Source organism: Notamacropus eugenii, chromosome 1, assembly GCF_028372415.1.
Source record: "Notamacropus eugenii isolate mMacEug1 chromosome 1, mMacEug1.pri_v2, whole genome shotgun sequence".
Classification (NCBI taxonomy): Eukaryota; Metazoa; Chordata; class Mammalia; order Diprotodontia; family Macropodidae; genus Notamacropus; species Notamacropus eugenii.
The window spans coordinates 183,051,114-183,070,635 of record NC_092872.1 but is presented as its reverse complement, the minus strand read 5'-3'; the positions used below and the strand labels follow the sequence as shown (position 1 = coordinate 183,070,635).

Below are 19,522 nucleotides of genomic sequence, written 5' to 3'. Positions count from 1 at the left end.
GAGTTTTTCTAAGGGCCTACAGAGATCTCCTGGTTGCAGAGGGGGGAGTGGGGATGGTGAGAAGAATTTATGTATGCATAGTCTCTAACATATGATTATTCCTTTTTTGTCACCAAGTTTCCTTAAATTACAGTTCAAAAGGAAAACATTTCCAGAAAACCCAATTCATAACATCAGCAAACCCTCTTAGGAATTTTTAAAAGTAATTCCACTTTGAGAAACACAAATGTATTTCTTTAAGGCAATGCTGAATTAAGGAAAAGTCAGACTGATAACACAAGTACATCCTAAAGGGGATTTGTATTGGGAATTAAGGAAGATGGGGAAAATGACTAAAAAACACCACTTAGGCAGTTAAGAAAAATAAGAGATAAAAAATTCATAAGATGAACTGGGGCAGAGGGAGCCAAAATAATAGCCTGAAGAGTCAAAAGAGTAGGAGATAATATTCAAAATCATTCAAAATCAAAATTATTGGGGTCTAGGGGGGAAGAACCTGTAGATCATTAGCTAATCAATCCAGCTGTCTCCTGGCAGAACTGATTTCATTATTATGAAACCATACTTAAAACATGGCAAAAATCTTTAGCTTTAAATGTCCCTAGCAAGGTCCCTCACATGACCTGGCAACTCATTTACTTGACTACTGTTAAATATATGTCACCCTTCTTTCCACCTCCCCAACTCCACCCCCACCTAACTTAAATTTCCCTAAAAGAAAAAATTTTAGCATAATACTCTTGGTATTCATCACAGCTGACTAATATTAATAAAGAAACCCCTTTATAATATATTATAATGTGCAATTTTGATTCTCTTTAGGCATTTTTTTCTCTACTCTAAACACTACCTAACATTTTAAATAATGCCTCATCATAGTTTTCTTCAAATCTTTTATTTCTCTCTTGTAAACTCACCATTCTTATATGTATTGTTTTTCTGAAGTGTAGACAGACCTCAAAGCAAATGGAATCACTCAACTAAAGACTAACAAAGTCAGAGTTAATTGATGATTACAGGAAGGCTAAGGATTCTAAAGGAAGACCATCATGGAAAGCTAAGACAATTGGAATGATAAGTCACCACACTCTGAGCCTACAGCTCTCTGGTAATTTAGACTGAGAAAGCTCAAACAAGAATGGACTAGATCCCCATCCCGGTAGGGATGAGAGAGACAGAAGGCAGTCAGTCATCCCTCAGGTGAAATGGCTCATCAGAGGGAAATAAATTAATTCATCTTTAAAAGTAATAGATTTGGGTCTAGAAAGAAAAAAAAATCCAGGTGAGCTAGCTATTGGGCATTAAGCAGATAAAACCACTGACCAAATTCTTCACTTTGAAAAAAGCTTATAGGGCTGTTGATTTAGAATTAGAAGGAGGACTTTAAAGGTCATCTAGCCCCATTCCCTTATTTTAAAAATAAGAAAACTAAAGCCCAGAGAAATGAAGAGAGTTGACCATTATCAAAGAGGTAGGATGTGGCAACGGCAGGACAGAGGAAACTTCTTTGACTATGGGTCAGACTTTGGGACTGGGACAGACTTTCCATTGCACCAAGCTGCTTCTTATGCTAGACACAGCATCGCCATTCAAAAGATGATCTTTATGCAATTACATTTAGTTGAGGAAAGCATATAACCCCAAGAGCATATAACACAGAGAGCAGATGACAGTTCCAAGATTGCACATGAAGCTTCATTTTAAAGCTAGGTCAAGTGTTCAGATTTCAGTCTGGGGCTCTGATTCACTAGTGTCTACCACTAATTGGTAAACATCTAGATAGACTGAAAAATACTTGATGAGATATTTATATCTCATCATTATAGTAATTTTTATATTATTATATCTCAACATTATAGTAATGTTCTGTTCCACTGAGATAAAGGCATCCAAATTTTTAAAAATAGATTTTTCAAGGAGGGTTAGATAGAGGCATTAGGCTGAACTTGGCCACTGAAGTAATAAGATCACAGGCAAATGCTTCAAAAACATCTGGATCATTTGCTAGCCCATTCAACTCTTTAAGCAACTGAAATCTCCGAACTCAAAAACCACCTAGCAATCAGCACAAGCATAGTAATAATAGCTAGCACTTTATGTCACTTTAAGGTTTGCAAAGCACTTTGCATATGGAAATATCTGCATTGTTTTGACAGTACAGAGTCTGAATGGCATTCTGGTTCACCAATCTATATTGAAATCTGCTAACCTTAGTTTCACTAACGCCAAGACCAGGCTAATGATAATAACAAAAAAATAAGGAAATTCAAAACTGTATTCCTGAAAGGAAACAAGAACTTGGGAATTTAAGAGAAATTCTCCATAACAAATACCAAAGTTACTTTCTAGAAGATTGTTTATCTATCAGTGAAGGATGTCCAGAGACACGGTGTTAGTGGAACACAATGATCCTAAAACTCGAGGAAGGTTGTTAGGGGTCAACAATTGTTGTTGATTCTAAACATAAATGCTGCATTACCATACTGTACAGATGAGCTAAAGTCCTTAATTAATCCCTGTTTTGCTGATCTGGTCACTAGAAATACTTGGAGTCTTAAATACGAATGAGCCTAAGCAGAGCAATCTGACTTTGAATCACACAGGCATGAAGTTTATCCACAAACTCCCAAAGCAGATTAAAATATCTCATCAAGTATTTTTCAGTCCATCTAGATGTTTACCAATTAGTGGTAGACACTAGTGAATCAGAGCCCCAGACTGAAATCTGAACACTTGACCTAGCTTTAAAATGAAGCTTCATGTGCAACCTTGGAACTGTCATCTGCTCTCTGTGTCTCATTTTATCCCCCAGAAATTCTCTGCTCCACGGTGACTTTTTGCAGTTTTCTGGATGTCTGTACTGTGTTTTCATATATACCAACAGTACAGAACATGAAAATGGAAAAAAATTACAATTCTTACTTCTGATTTTGTTCCTTGCGTTTCTGAGCGAGGTATTTCTTCTTCACATTAAGGAGTTCATTGGCAAGTCTCTCAATCTCATACTTGTACTCATGGCTCTGTGACTCATACATATTCAATTCTGAAGACAAAACCTAAAGTCCCAAAGAAAGTGGCAGTGACATAAGATACAGTTAGATGGTATCCTTTCCCTGGTAGAGCTAAAGATTTACAACAACATTCAGTAGCCCAGGAAGGAAGTCTGAATGGACCACAGCCCAAGCACATGATCAACAAATACATAATTACAAGTCAATAAATGGATCAAAGACCTTACTAAGGGTTGAAGGATAAAAAGAGAATAGTATACCAGAAAATGAAGTGTCATTCTCTAACTTATCATCGCTAATGTGAAATAACATTCATTAGGCTAAAAAAAATGGTTTCTTAAAATAAAGGATCTTATGTTCTTTTAAGGTTAGGTGACTTGCCCAAGGTCACACAGCTAGTGAGTATCAAGTGTCTGAGGCCAGATTTGAACTCAGGTCCTCATGACTCCAGGAGCAGTGTTCTATTCACTGCACTGCTTAGTTAGCCCAGGATCTTATGTTCTAAATTTTCTAAACAAACGTGCCAAACACAAGGTCTATGCCTCAGAAATAAGACTATGGTGATGCCAGTAACGTCCATGCAACACTCCTGAGTGGGCCTACGCCAGATTAAAATGTGATTGGGAAATACTTAACAAAATAAATCAAAATACAACAAAATAGAGATAATACCAATACATGATTTTTCTAAATTAATATGTGCCTGCAGGGATCTTTATGTATGGTTTCATAGCCCCCACTTCTATTTAAGTTTGATGCCACTGTTCTAAAGTATATTCTAAGAACATATACCAAATATACCCATAAAGGGTAGAAATTTTTAAAATTTAAATTTGCTTTAAAAGTTTTTTTAAGACAATCATGAAAAAATCATTACAGAGTTTGACTCCAAAGCTTTTGGGTGAAAAATGATTCCAGAGTCATCTTCCTAATCTCTTTAATCATCATACTGCTAACATTGTGGGTATTCATTTTGCAAGTCTGCAAAGGATAGTGGTTCTTGCTGTCGTGTGTCCTTTCCTTGAATTTTCTGGAGCCATTCACAAATCCTCATTTTACCAGGCACAGGGAAACTTACCTCTGAAGATGCAAAAGGTATAGCATGTATTTAAGAGACTCACTAACACTGTAAGAAACAGCAAGATGAAATGTGATTATCTGCTTCAGTTAAATGTGGGAAATAGATATTTCTATGGTCACCAACAGGCCAAAGAGGGTGAGACAGTGGGTCATGCATTTCATATAAGATCTCAGTGTTAAAAATCTGCCCTCTGTCTGTGAGGGAAGCAGAGATTGCCTTCCATTCTATTTACGGGGGATGTGATTTATTCTGTATTTCCATTTCCTTATTCTTTATTTCCAAGATTTGCATGAAAAGAGGATCTTCGCTTCTTAAGTGTTCATCTGCTTCTGAACCCTTTCCCCTTAATTGCAATGGAAATGATTATGACTATGGTGATGCCAACAGAAGAATATGATTTCCAGTTAGGGGAAAATCTGCCACAACAGATGAACTCTAAGAAACATAGATCCTGTTTTCAACCCATAAATAAAGGATTAGGGAAAAGAGAATGCAGGCAATGAGGCCAAATCAACTGAGATGCTCATTAACATTGACCTCTGAACTTCTTCCATGTGCTGTCAACTATACTCTCTTATATCAAGGATCTGGACTTTCTGAGCAGAAGGGTTAAAAACAATCCTGAAGATACTGTGAGCCACTTAGCATGATGCAGGGCTAATGTATGAGTATGTAAAAGCAATCTTCAGTCTATAGCAGTGTTCACCTAATCTGGTGCAACTTTATTGCAAAAATAAAATTATAATATTTGTTAACTTGTTTGAAAGAATCAAATGTTGAAAAAATGACCAAGAAATTAACACATGTATATTTCTAATTGTGATTCAGAATACTGTGAGAATCACAGAATTTCATATGCCATCTAGTCCAACTTATAATTAACCGATAGTCCCCTCTATAACATAGCCAGGCCTTCCCTCTCATCCTTGGAATACCTCTAGTGAGAGGGAATGTGCTACCTCTAGAGATAAATGATAGTGATAAGTATTTACAACAGTGTGTTGTAAATTAATGTTGTAATTAGACATATGTTTCGCCTGCCAGTTTTTTTTAAGAAAAAAGTTATAAAATCATATTCTTCAAAGAATACTTGTAAAATGACATCTGTTTTTCCCACACAGAGAAGGCTGTTGAACTCAGAAATAAGGACTATGATATTAGACTGTAAGCTGTCGGATGTATAACTTCTCTTCATGTCTCCTGTATCATCTAACATGGGACCCTGAAGATGGTAGGAAATCGACAAACATTTGTTATGGACTTATATTTAATATATGCCATTATTTTGACAGTATTCATGACATATTACAGATGTTTCTCATGAGTCTTAACTACTATAGTAATTATATCTAAGTATTTAGAAAGCTAATGTTCAAAATATAATAGGAAAATCCATATGGTAGTGGGGTAGGGGGCAAGACTACAAACAGAAAAATGAATTTTAAATGCAGACCAATATGGCAAAATATATACAATTCTTGTGTTAAAGAAAGAGCTCCAGGGTAACGAGACTTTGGGTGAGACCCAATTCTAGCTTAATTTAAGCTCAGCTTTCTTTCCTTACCTATTCATCATATTAATGGAAGGGTATTACCCTGGAGGATTGTGGGGAACTTGTGGTTTTGCATATTTCAGGTGATAGAAGGGAACAGTAGAAGACAGAACCCTTGAAAACTGTTCCTATGAGAACGGCAGTCTGGACATTTTCCATCCTGATTTGAGAAGTTTGTATGATTTTATTTGGCAATTAACACAAAACATCTTCCACACACACACACACACACACACACACACACACACACACACACACACACAACAAAGGTCTCTATTTCTAAATCATCCACATACAATTTCTTAGAATTCCGTGCACCAACCCTAGTTCTCTCCTTTTGTGCCCACCTGACTCTTTCTAGGAGTGGGGACCCTTGAATTCAGCCTGAGTATCCAAAAGCTGAGGAGGGGAGCAGTCAGGTCTGCCTCTCTTCTGATTTCCATATAAGAAAAACATTCCCTTAAGCACAAAAGGATATTCAGAAGGACAGCCTCTTATGGGGAAGTAAGGACATGTCTCCCATGCTCCTGAAACACCTCCCTTCTGATAGTAAGCAATCAGAGCCTTCAACTCACTTTCAGCTGTTTGGTTTTCTCTCTTAGTGTGTGCCTGTAGAGTTGCAGTTGCTCAGCTGCTTCAGGCCCAGGCTGTCGAGCCAAGATATGCTTCAGTTCCACATACAACTTCTCCTTCTCCTGCAGGAGGTATTAGAGAATCATAGAATTTCATGCTAGAAGAGACATTAGGGATTATCTAGGTCACCCTCCCTTTTTTTGAATGCTTAAACCAAACCCTAGAGAATCTGAATGATTTGCCCATGGTCATTTATTAGCTAACGAGCATCTCTTGATTCCAAGACCAGGCCTTTTTCAGTGATGCTTGTCCCAAGTTCCGAGTCTTCTCCACACTCACATCTAAGTTTAAAGATGTGCTGGTGATGGCCAGCCAATCAATTCATCTTGACACCATGATGAGGATACTAAATTTGGGGAACTCCAGACTTCCTTCACTAACCCCTTTCTGGGTCACTTCAATTTCTAAAATACAATGAACGTGTTGAGACCTAATTGCCTAAAATTTAACTTTCAGATCTTTAAATTAAAAGGCTTATGTAAAAGATAAAAACTCATTTCCATAGCCTTGCAAACATTAGTTACCACCACAGAATTTGAACAAATACTGATAAAGACAAGTGTTGCCACTCATCGGTTTCTGTATGTAATTCCTTGAGGTAACTAGGATGAAAAAATCTGATAGGTAAAAAAGACTCTCATTAAAAGAGACATCCAGTCAAATGAGAAGCTAATTTTTACCAAGAAGCAAGTATTCCAAGTACTGTCATCAGCTAACCCGGTTTGCCAGAGAACATAAAACAGTCAATAAAAATGTAGCTAAAGGGAAATTCATTAACTGGCAATTGTTATCATTTGTTGTGGTTTCTATCTTCCCCTGACGCATTATGGAAACTTTATTATTAGCACTACAGCTCCATTTACCAGGAAGTGTGTACATTACTTAAAATCAGTTTCACAGAATAAAGCCATTCCAGATACATGCCACTCAGAACCTTCTGGTTGAATATACATTAAAAAGGTAGTCACATTTCAGAAAGAGTCCAGCAATGACATGGAAAGAAAACAGGCTATGCCAAAGGGGAGAATATCAACAATATAATTAAGATCTAGGCATTTTCCTGTACTATAACACCCTCTGTTTCACCTTCCAAAAGGATCTTCACAAGTGTCAGTAGCAAACAATGAGAATAATATCAAAAGGGGAGTTTATTTTATGTAACCACTTAAAGCTTACCTTACAGAGAAAAAAAACATCTTCTTGACATACATAGTTTGAAGATTCCACTTAAACAGGTAAGGAATAAGGGGAGGAACCCAGTTAACTGTCTTTGTACCTCTCATCTGTCTCACTTCCTCTGGCAGATGTAGTGGTTGGGACCGAAATGAAAGGATCTCACAGAAGGGAGAAGAGACTAACCTTGTTTTTGTTCAAATAAAATCTTGAATTGATCATACTAATTCCTTCCCACCAGCTCAAAACATATCAAAGAGGCTAAGGCTTCAATGGCCCTGTGAGAAGGAAGCCAAGTGGATATTCATTAATACTTACTAAATATTTACCCTGTGCTTACTGTGTGCAGAAAATGGTGCAAAGTGGTAAGGAAGAGACAACGTTTGAATAAAATATAGCTCCTGTTTTCATAAAACTTTGCTTTGGTAGCTTGGTAGATAGAGTGGTAGACTCATTGAAGAAAAACTTGGGTCTGAATCCTATTTTAGATACCTTACTCTGTGATTTTGGACAAATAACTCTGAGCCTCAGTTTTTTCATCTGTAAAACTAGGAAAATAAGACTTGTTGCACTCATCTCTCAAAGGGCAGCTAGGTGGCACAGTGGATAGAGTGCCAGGTCTGGAGCCAGGAAGATATAAGTTCAAATCTGACCTCAGACACTGAGTAGCTATTGGACACTGGGCAAGTCACTTAACTGTGTTTGCCTCAGTTTCTGCTTCTGTAAAATGACCTAGACAAGGAATGGCAAACCACTCCAGTATCTTTGTCAAGAAAACCCCAAATGGGGTCACAAAGAGACAAAATGACTGAATAACAATCTACCTCTCAGGATTGTTTTGAGGCCCAAATGAGAAAATGAATGTAAAGCATTTTGCAAATTTCAAAGTGACACATAAACGTCTGTTACTGTTGTCATCACCAAAGCTGGAGGGGAGGTGACAAAAACAAATCATTATAATACAAATTATTACACAAAGAGTAGATCGGGGAATTTCGAAATAAAGTGCTCCATGTGCTAGGAGGGTGTGAGTTGATGGCAACCACGAGGATCAGAAAGGCTTTGTGGAGTAGCTGAATTCTGAGTTAGTCTTTAAAGGAAGGATTCAACTTCATTAGATGAAGAATGGTAAGAGAAAAGAATATTATTGTATCATATTACATTATATTAAATTATGTTATATTATATTATGTATATTATATTATATTTATTATATTCTTGAAGCCAAGTATGGATCAATTCTCTGCTGCCTGTGCTAATTTTGGCCTAACAATTAACACCAAGAAAACTCAGGTGTTCCATCAGCTACCACCACACCATCCATATGTTGAACCATCAGTTACAGCAAATGGAGAAGTTTTGAATGCTGTGAATAAGTTCACTTACTTTGGTAGTGTACTTTCCAGGGATGTACACATTGATAATGAAGTTGATGCATTCATTGCCAGAGCTAGTTCAACATTTGGGAGGGTCCAAAGGAATGTATGGGAGAGAAGAGGTATTGGACTGACTACCAAACTGAAGGTCTACAGAGCCACTGTGTTGACCTCATGGTTGTATTCCTGTGAAACCTGGACAGTCTACTAGCTCCATGCCAGAAAACCGAACTGCTTCCATTTGAATTGTCTTAGGAAGATTCTGAAGATCACCTGGCAGGATAAGGTACCAGGCACGCTGAGGCCCTTTCTCAGACTAAACTGCCAAGCATTCAAACTCGACTTCAGAGGGTACAATCCAGTGGGGTGGCCATGATTTTCTAATGCAAAATGTACCCTTGCTAAAAAGACTATTTTATGGAGAACTCACCCAGGGCAAGCGATCACATGGTGGTCAGAAGAAGTGATACAAGGACACTCGCAAGGTCTCTCTCAAGTACTTTGGAATTGAATGTGTGACGTGGGAGACACAGGCACAGGACTGCTCAGCATGATGTGTCCATATGAGAGAAGGTGCTGTGCTCTATGAGCAAAGCAGAATTGAAACAGCTCAAAGGAAATGCAAGATGCACAAATTTAGAATATCCATCCCAAATGTTCACTCAGACTTGGTCTGATCAGTCACTGTCAGATACATTGAAGCTTGACTTTACCATAGTGATGTCATTTTGGTCCTCTTCGAGAAAGAAGGACAACAACTAACCATATTATATTACATTACACAGTATTATATATAAGCCTAGAAAAAAAAGCCTAAGGAAAGGCACAAAAGTAAGAGAGTATACCATTTTTTCGGGGGAGAGAGTTTTTCTGGAACTTATCAGTTTGAGGTGCTAACAGGCCATCCAAAAAGAGAGGTCCTGTAGTCAGTCAAAGATTTAGGTTTAGAGCTCAGGAGGTCAGAACTAGAAGAAGAAGAGTCCACTATATAGGGGGTGAATGAAATTCAAAAACCAAGGAGGTGAAGGGAAAGAAAAAAATGAGGGCAAAGGCCATTGAGGAACGGCCTTGGGGCAGAAAAAGTCAACTCATCAGGACATTGGTGAGATTCCCTGCCAAAAACTGAGCAACTGTTAAATTCTTGGTTGGCCATAACGATAACTTCATTCTTCAAAAGGTGGAGGGTTTGATAAGGGATTCTGCTATTCTAGACTTGATTCTCACACAAAAGAAAAAAATGAATGGCTAAAGGAGTAAGAATGATAACGTTAAGGAGAAGCAACCTCTCCATATTAAAATTCATAATAGAAAAGAGGAAAGTTGGAAGACCATCTACTCTGCACCATGGATCCTGAGAATATATTTAAAGGCATTTGGAGAAGTAATAAGTAGCATGCCAAGGCTACTATTCTAGGCTAAAATTCTTAACCAAGAAAAGGATGGAAAGTTTGGTAAAAGAACAAACAGAAATAATTACAGTAAGTGAAAACCAAGGGGGAAGGAGGTGTTTTTTTTTTAAATATATCAATATGAAAGCACAGGAAATTCAGACCAATTAAGATGTTTAAAAGGCATCTACAGAAAATGGAAGCAAAGGCAGGTAATAGAAGAAAAATACAGAAGAGAGGCATGATCCTGTAAGAAGATCATGAGCAACACTAAGGCCCCAAATGATTAGAAGTTCACAAGGAATGCTGAAGTAAACAAAGGAGGTTAAAAGCCTCCATTTTAGTGAGTTCACCAGGCTAGCCATGTCTTCTTCCTTCTTCTCCAGGCTGAAATCCTACCTGTCCTCCTGCAATTTCTCCATATGCTCCTGCTGAGTACCTTCATCTCTCCCCTCCATTCAGATTCTTTTTATGAATTATCTTCCTACTTAGAATGTAAATTCCTTGAAGGAAGAGACTGTTTTTCTGCATTCCCAGAATTTAGCATAGCATCAGGCACATAGTCAGTACTTAAGAAAAACTTGTTGACTTGGTTTGACTTTTAAACTATGTTGGGACGATCAAAGGAAAGAATAAAACTGCTGCTCAGGCAAATGGAACAATGATAAGGGACAGGTAAGAGAAGGCATAACTATTCAACTTTTGGATATTTTGCCTTCTATTTCTCTGCCAAGGAGAAGGATCTTTGGATCTGCAGGGATAGATATTAAAACTCAAGAGAAATAGGAAGGTGGGAAGAGAATTCCTAGCTGCCTTCATTGAATTCGCATCAACAGACTTGAAAGATCTGACAGCTGTGACTGCTCAAGGCAAATGAGTTACCTTCCAAATTATCCCACACTGAACATAAATAACATCTCAATCTCACAGCGGAGTGGGTCCTCCAAATGTTTCCGAAAAGGAAGAACAATTTTCACTTGCAGAAGTAGGAAGTTTTTCCCAATTTGTTCCCAAGTCTTATGCTAGGATTTCCTTCTTCTAAAAATCATAAAGTATATTAAAACTGATAAAAGAGAACAAGTAAGGAAAAGGAACAGTAAAGGAATATGAAAGAATAAATAGCAGAAACTACCTGGGTACTTCAAATGGAAAAACTCAATCCTAGGCTCTTAGAACTAGAAGAGTCTTTGGAGGCCACCTGGTCTGATCTCTACTTGAACCAGAATCCCTTTCTACATTGGACCTGAGAGGCTGTCATCAAATTTCTGAATGAAGGCCTCCAATGAGGAAGAATCCACTTCTAAAGTAGTCCATTTCACTTTGAGATAGCTCTCATCATTAGAAAGTATTTCCTTACATCACATTTAAATCAACCTCTCTGAAATGTCTACTCTGCTTATTCCTGTCCTCCAGAGCTGAGCAGAACAATTCCAATCTTTCTTGAACACAATAGTCCTTCAAATATTTGAAGATAGCTCTTCACACTCCCTCCAGCTAGGTGGCAAAGTGAAAAGAATTCTATGCTTAAAGTCAGGAATATTCAAATCCAGCCTCCCATCATTACACCTCTCTTTATCTCATTTTCCTCCACTCTAAAATGGGTTATTATTATAAAAGCACCAACTTCACAGGGTTGTTGGGGGGAACCAAATGAGAGAATATTTGTAAAACACTTGGCCCCTAGTGCTTAGTACATGTTGTTATTTTTTGTTTTCAGTTCTCTTCATGGCTTCATTTGGAGTTTTCTTGGCAAAGATACTAGAGTGGATCTTCCCAGCTCATTTTACACAGGCAGAAAATGAGGCAAACAAGGTTAAATGACTTGCCCAGGGTCACACAACTAATAAATGTCTAAAACCAGATTTATACCCAATACGAGTCTTCCTGACTCCTGGGCCAGCACTCTATCTACTATACTGTATCACCTAACTGGTCAATGCTTATTCCCTCCCCATAGGTCTTTTTTTCTCTAGGTTAAAGACTCCTAGCCTTTTTATTCAAATTTTATGTTAACACAGTCTTTCACTCCAGCTGATCAATGACCTCCCTAAGCTACAGTGCCCCAAAATGTACAGAATATTCCAGCTGTGGTCTGACTAGGAAGAGGACATTGCAAATATAGTCATCCAGCACACATACATGCATACATGCACACACACACACACACACACACACACACACACACACACAAAATGTCTCCAGTCCTGTACTCGCTACCTTTTTAAATTTAATCTAAGATTATACTAGCTTCTTGACTACTATATTAATCCTATATAGTTCCCTAAAATCCTCAGATCTTTTTCAGAAGAATTGTTGCCTAGCCATGCTCCCTCCCCTTGTCCTTGTGAATTTGGTTCTTGGAATCCAAGTGTAAAATTTTACATTTGCTTCCCTTATTTTTCAACCGGTTAGGTTCATCCCAATGTTCTAGCCTTTCGATATCTACTTGAACTTTTGTTCTATCATACAATGTCTTGGTTATCCATCCCAGCTTTATGTTATCTGTGAGTTTTATGTCTGTCATCTATGCTTCTATGCAAATCATTGATAAACTGGTAAACAGCACAGGGCAAAGCACATAGCCCTGAGGTACTGCACTAGAGACCTCTTTCTGAGTTGATATCAAACCATTAATGATTCCTCTTTTGGTCCAACCATACATAAGATCTGACTCCAAATGGTACAATCTGTACTAATTTCCAGCCCACAATTCAGGGAGTTAGATGTTCCAAGAAAGATGATATATGGGAAACCAAGTAATAGTTTATGATCTGAAACAATGAAATGCATGAAGAAAAGTGGAAAAAAGAATTCTGGAAATAGAGAGTCCTTTATCAAATTTCTACTTGTATCAATCCAAGTATACTCTTAAAGAAGAACATCTTCCTAATAAAAAGCCCTAGCAAAGGCTGGTCAGCATTAACATGCTGGCCCTGAGTGTGATACAGATTTGTATTTGAGAAGAGTAGGCTAGTAATTTGGATAAATATGGAGTAGTTGATGGATTGAAGGTCTTATGTACAATTGTTTTCCAATTTATTTCTCTCCTAACCCTCTACAAGGGCCAACCAAGCTCTTCAAACATTGTGCAATGGTGTGTATAATAACCCCATTTAGAGACAAAGCGTACAATTCTATTATAAAGAGAATCTATCTTATGCAACAGAGACTCATTAGCTGTCCAATGTATATTGTCTCCATAAGCCAGCACTGGCAGAACCAGCTGCCTTGTAATGCATATCCTGTCCTTCTTCATTAAACAGAGTCCATCTTTTTTTAAATCTAGTCAATTAATTTGTCACTGGGTTAGAAGCACCATATGTCAATGAAAAAAATTCCAGAAAAATCATAAGTACTCTATTTTTCCCTTACTAACAAAAGACTATTTTCTTTGGGCTAGAATCTATTAATTTATTGTTTTGCTGTTGATTCACATGGAATATTAATATTACTTTGGCTCACATCTCATTCTTCAAATGATTTTATGAATAGCTACTACTAGAAAAAAATAAGTTTAGACACGAACATCAATACTGGAGGTCTCTGGGTCCAGCTTCAAATTTTTATGATTCTATGATCCTAGTTTGGGTTCATTGAATAGAAATGCTTTTGCAAACATTAAGTATGTTATCTTCATCCTCAGTAATTAAGTTCTCTTCCCAGGGATCCCCATTCTCTTTGCCAGAGAATTTGTCAGACGTGATTATAGGATTCCTTTTCTGAGAGACTCTCCGTGGAATGATGTCTGATGACACTTTAACACACTATAAATACTGACCAAATGCGGTGGTGAAAAAATTAATTACATTATTAGCCTCAAATAATACTGTTGTTCCCGGGTGCCATTCAGGAACCACATGGGAAAATACAGAGTTAAGTATCGCATAGGTTTTCAGCTATTCATGTTTTATCTACCTAAAATTTCAAAACCTGCCTTCAGAACAGTCTGTGCAAATAAAAGTTATACCCATTCTGGGAACAATCCAGAGCAAGAACTTGGGTTGCTCATAGGTCTCCTTTCAAGCCAAACCACAGTAACATATTAAATTCTCTGTCTGTTGACTGTATGGTTTTTCATCTGCTTCTTAATCTGTAAGTAGAAGCTAGTTCACATTCAATGTACACCTTGCCCCTCTATTTCCTCAGCTCACTCACTCTGTGCAGTAACTAAGAGGAACTAATTTATTCTATTTTAGTCTGAATCTGTGTTTGACAAATGCCAATGCGCTGATTCTGCTCAGGCCCACAGTCATTCATTTGTTCAAGCTAAAAGTTGGTGTAATCACCACAGCCAAGTCAGGTGAAATGAATAATGTCTTTGATGCTCAAAGCTTATCCATCTGCCTAAGTCCCTGGGTCAACGATCCCCTTGTAAAGTGTTAGGTACCATCCATGCTAGGGAATGATGGACCAGCTGCATTTTATCTTTACCTGATAAAATCAACATAATATGAAGAAGACAGGATGTAGGTAAGAATTATGTTTCCTGAAAGAACGCTACACAGAATCCAGAACATATGAGAAATTCTATGCTAATGGAATCCAAGAAATAAGAAGAGGGCATAGAATAATGTAAGCAACTACCAGGGAAGAAAGTGCAGTGGTGGAGAAACACCGAGGCATCTATAGGAGAAGAGGACCATCAAGCTGGGATCCAGGCAGCTACAAATGAAGTAATAATCTCAAATATTCCAACATGGTTATGACCCTCCACTGTTTTAAGTTTCAAGAAAATGTCTTTCCAATTGGAAAATTCCAATTGGAGTCATTTATATACTTTATCTTTCCAGGCTCCCCAAACAGACTGCAAACTCCTGAAAAAGGGACTAAATGTTCTACTTCTTTATAAGCCCTGTACCTAAAACAGTGGTCTGTACATAGATATTCCGTAAATTGTAGGTGATTATAACGTTTTATCATGGAATATGTATGTCATATGTAGGATCATGGAATCATAGATTCAGCATTGGGAAGGACTTTGTATCTAATCTAACCCTTTTATCTTAGAGATGAGAAAAATCTGAGGTCCAACGGGAGTAAGTGACTTTCCCAGGTCACATAACTATTAAGCGGCAAGCTGGTATTAAAATCCGGTCCCTAACCCCAAGTCTAGAACTCTTTCTCCTATAGCAATATAATTATAAATCAATTAGTACTGAGAAATCATATTCCAATGAGAACCTTAAAAATTTCCATCAATTAACAAAACTGGTAGAGTTCTCCATAGTGTATGTTGCTATCGTTATATAACTTTGAGCTGAAAATGTTCATAGGTCTTAGATTATAGAGCTTTAGAACTTAGTTCAGGGCTTACTTAGAGTAATCTGTGATCTCTTTTATTTGGAAGTTTGGAAATAGATCCCTACCCTTCCTGTGTGGTTCCTGTTTGCCACAGGGGATCCTCCTCACGACCCTACATGATCTCATGCACCTTAGTACTCAGACTCATCATCACTCTCTGTCCCTCTGATTAGAGGGTGGAGCCTGAACTCCAAAACCACTCTTTAAGGGGGGAGCTTAACTCAGACATCTTCTCATTTCTCACCTTGCTGTACTACTCTGGCACTTCTCTGACTTATCTACCATGTCCTCGTGTTGGATACTTTTCTCCCTAACCTTTCCATTTCAGGTCTTGCAAGCTCCTTGAGGGCAGGAACTTTTTTTCATGTTTGCATTCCCAGAACTTAGTATAGTGCCTGGCATATAGTAGATGTTTATTGTTTACTTAATGTTTATTGACATATATCGACCCAGCATATTAGAGTCCTTCCTTACTTTCTCTTGACATTGTAAAGGTACCAATGGAACACTCGGGTTATCCACTTATCATCCCTCTCCCTCCAATGTGGGTGGTCACATGACCAAACCATATCATCTTACCACACAATTCTTTGATAACCTTTTTCATTCCTGGTTTTCAAAATTTCTCCTTGGTTATTGTTGCAGTCTGATCACACCTACCATACTTTTCTCTGTTACACTCTAGATGATGTTCACTTTTAATTCTTTGGAAAATGTTGCATTCCAAGTCTCCTTACCATAGAGCAAGAAAAGTAGAACTCAGTATGTTAAAAGATGGGCCTTTGCTAGCTGGAGAAGTTTGGAATCATTAAAGGAGCTCTGTCGTTCAGTCATTTCAGTTGTGTCCAAGTCTTCATGACCTCTTTTGGGGTTTTCTTGGCAAAGATACTGGAGTGGTTTGGCATTTCTTTCTCATGATACTGAGGCAACAGAATTAAGTGATTTGCCCAGGGTCACACAGCTACTAAGTGTATGAAGCCAGATTTGAACTCAAGAAGAATAATCTTCATGACTCTAGGCCCAGTATTCTATCCATTGTGCCACATAGCTGCCCTAAATGAACTCTACAATTTCCTAAAAGAAAAATCCAGTCCACTCGTCCTCATGAGTTCAACTGTGGACCCAATTTGTTGTCCATCTGTACTGTTGCCCCAGACATACATACTGTTGTACAAGTTTTATAGGTCATCCACCTATACTCATGTTATAATCTGTGAAATAGACATTATTGGACACTTGGTCTTTCCTGTGTGACTGGTTAGACCAAACTCCTTTGGTTACAGAACTCTTCTAGGAGGCTCTGCCACATTCTGATTAATGCAATCAGCACAACATCAAGCACAAACAGGAGAATCTAGAGGACCTCACTGTCCACAGGAAATCAATTCTTCTTCAACAGGGACTCTGGGACTCTGAATTGAATAGCCTCTATCACAGTGGTAAATCTCTTTGGCAAGTGGCCATCACAGTGGCAATCTCTGTGGCATATTGACTGATATGTATGATTGGAGGTCATTGAGCAGGATGGTTTCTGTTGCTATTGAGTTCAAGGAATATTGAATCAATTTGGTGTACTTTGATTGGAAAATACTTGTTGGAGATTTTGTTGAAACTGGGAGATACTGTGTTGGAAAAGAGCCTGTAAAGTGATGTTTTACTCTCCTGAATCAAATGCTTTTAAATACTCAATAAACAATAGGTATAACAGGAACCTAGATTCTCAACAGCTTTTGATCCACTGTGAAAGAGTAATTCATTGCCTCTTACAAAGATCACTTTCCTATACTTGGTCTGTTCTGTCTTTCCCCTTCTTTGTACTCCTTAGTGTCATTCCTACCCGTCCTATAAGCATATCTAGGACTCTGATATTAAAGACCAAGTATGGAAGGTCCACTATCCTTGATGTGAAAAAAGTTTGTCATAATAATTCTTATAAATCTTATCTATTTTTTCCTGTTTGTTGTCTTCCTTGCATCTTCATCTTTAAATTTCCCTACAGTAACTTGGTTGGATATCTTAAGAAGCTTTCTTTAAACTAGTTTTATCATCCACTGCTTGCTTCTTCTCTGCTCTATTAGATGATGCTGTTCATAACTGTCCATCTTTCATTGTAATATTTTCCAAAGAAGTATATATCTTAATCTTGTGTTGTCCTGGGCAGCCATCTTTTGTCTTCTGAAAATTAAGTCAGATATTTGATAACTAAAGTGTTTTCTGGACTCTTCTGATCTCCATATCATGACAATAAATTTCCAAAGATGAAACTTCTATATAAAATATTCTAATTGGTGTTGATATCATTTCTATTTTCCATTTTCCATTTGAGTATGATCGTGGCAGCAGACCAAGGTCATTTTCTGAGGACCATCCTAGCTAAAGTATAAAGAGGCTCATCATTTTACATGGTGATAGATGTTTTTGCCATAGTAATCTATGAGATAAATTAAAAATAGTCCTCAATACAAAACCATCCCCTTTCATTTCTACAGTGACAGTGGCAAAGTGATAGTGAAGGGGACAGGGCTCTAAGAATCAGTTGCTTGCTACTCCGTGAGATCTGTGTTCAGTGACTAGCAAACGGACATATTGCTTACAGAGCTGATCAGTTGAAATCAACTGACATTCTTCCTATAAAGGAAATCAGAATATGAATGAAATAACTGAAATCAGAATAAGGAAATTACAGATGAATGGAAGGATGGCTCCTTGGAGAGGCAAAGAAAAGAGCTGACAGAGTAGGTTTTTATCATACAACCAAATGCAACAAGGAGCATTATTTCATGAAATTTTTAGTCATCGCATACTGAGGTGTAACCCTGGGGCTCAAGCCTAGGCACTGGCATAAGATTCTTCTTATTAGTGAAGAAAATGATTATTCATAACTTTGTGCCTGTGTGAGGGGTAAAGTTGGCAAGAAATTAAAAGAGAAGAGATTCTTTTCTTTTTGAGAGAGGATAGACCTGGTTCCAGACTCTATCCAGGGAAAGGCCTTTAAAGACTGAGAAAGATTCAGGGAAGAAGCCATCATGTAGAAGAGTCCGTGCCTCTAGCATATCCCTATTTCCAGCTTGCCACACTAGAAACTTAGAGTAATTTCCCTCGGGTGAGATCAGTGACTCTCTTGGTTGAGCTAAGATATCTCAGTCCCAGGTAGAGAGCTCATTTGTGGTATATCATCTGGTATATTCTAAACTTCTCTTATTTCTGTTCACTATCTGCCTGGATAAATGTGTTTATGTAACTACCACTTAGTGGGAAGGGAGTCAAACCTTTGGATATAACTTGGAATACTACTTTGCTGTTATGGGCAAGTGACCAGGAAAAGCATTTTGAAGCTAAAAATTATTTCCCCTAGACAAACACAATTGGAGGGGGCAGCAAATGGACATAATTCTAGTCTAGTATTCATCTTTGAGAAAGGCAGAGTGGACTAGCATTGTGGCCTCAATTTCCTGCTCCCCTCCTGGCAAGTCCCAAAGAATCATTTGAAAGGGATGGGTGAAATTCTAGAGATACCCATTCATGCCTCCCTGGCAAGCCAAATTTAGGCAGACTCAAGTAGACACACACATAATCTATAAGGGCAACATACACAAGTCACAGGCGGAAATAACTTCAGCTTATACACCAGAATTAGTTTCTAGGGACGAAGCAGTAGAGAAAATCTATGCAGAATTTGATAAGACCCTCTAAATTAAATAAACACATTCTGATACTTGGTGACTTCAATGCAAAGGTAGCAATAAGTAAGAATAAGAAAAACTATATAGGAAAGCATCTTTCAGAAGAAAGAATAAGAGGTGATAAAGACTTGTTGATTACATAAAAACCTCATACTTGCATATCATGAAGACTTTCTTAAAGAAAAGAACTGGTATATACTGGTTATGGTGGGCACCAGGTAAGAGATAAATGATAGGGATTGAACCTGGGATTTCATTGTTATAGGGAATTTCCAATAAGGAAATTTCTTCTCTCAATGCAAGTTGGTGCCTTCTCTGTGATTT

At 37.8% G+C, this 19,522-nt stretch overlaps 1 protein-coding gene across 5 annotated transcripts in view; it reads right to left on the bottom strand.

Annotated features, from left to right (window-relative positions):
* Positions 1-19,522, bottom strand: part of CFAP58 (cilia and flagella associated protein 58) — a 163,505-nt gene that overhangs the window by 49,526 nt on the left and 94,457 nt on the right. For 4 of the 5 annotated variants that reach the window (XM_072621698.1, XM_072621688.1, XM_072621690.1 and 1 more), the window contains 2 exons: positions 6,220-6,339; positions 2,923-3,056 (listed from right to left, as the gene is read on the bottom strand). The exons of the other annotated variant lie outside the window; for it this stretch is intronic. In XM_072621698.1, coding sequence (XP_072477799.1) covers positions 2,923-3,056; positions 6,220-6,339 — 254 coding nt within the window. The remainder of the gene's footprint in view (positions 1-2,922; positions 3,057-6,219; positions 6,340-19,522) is intronic. 5 annotated transcript variants of the gene reach the window in all.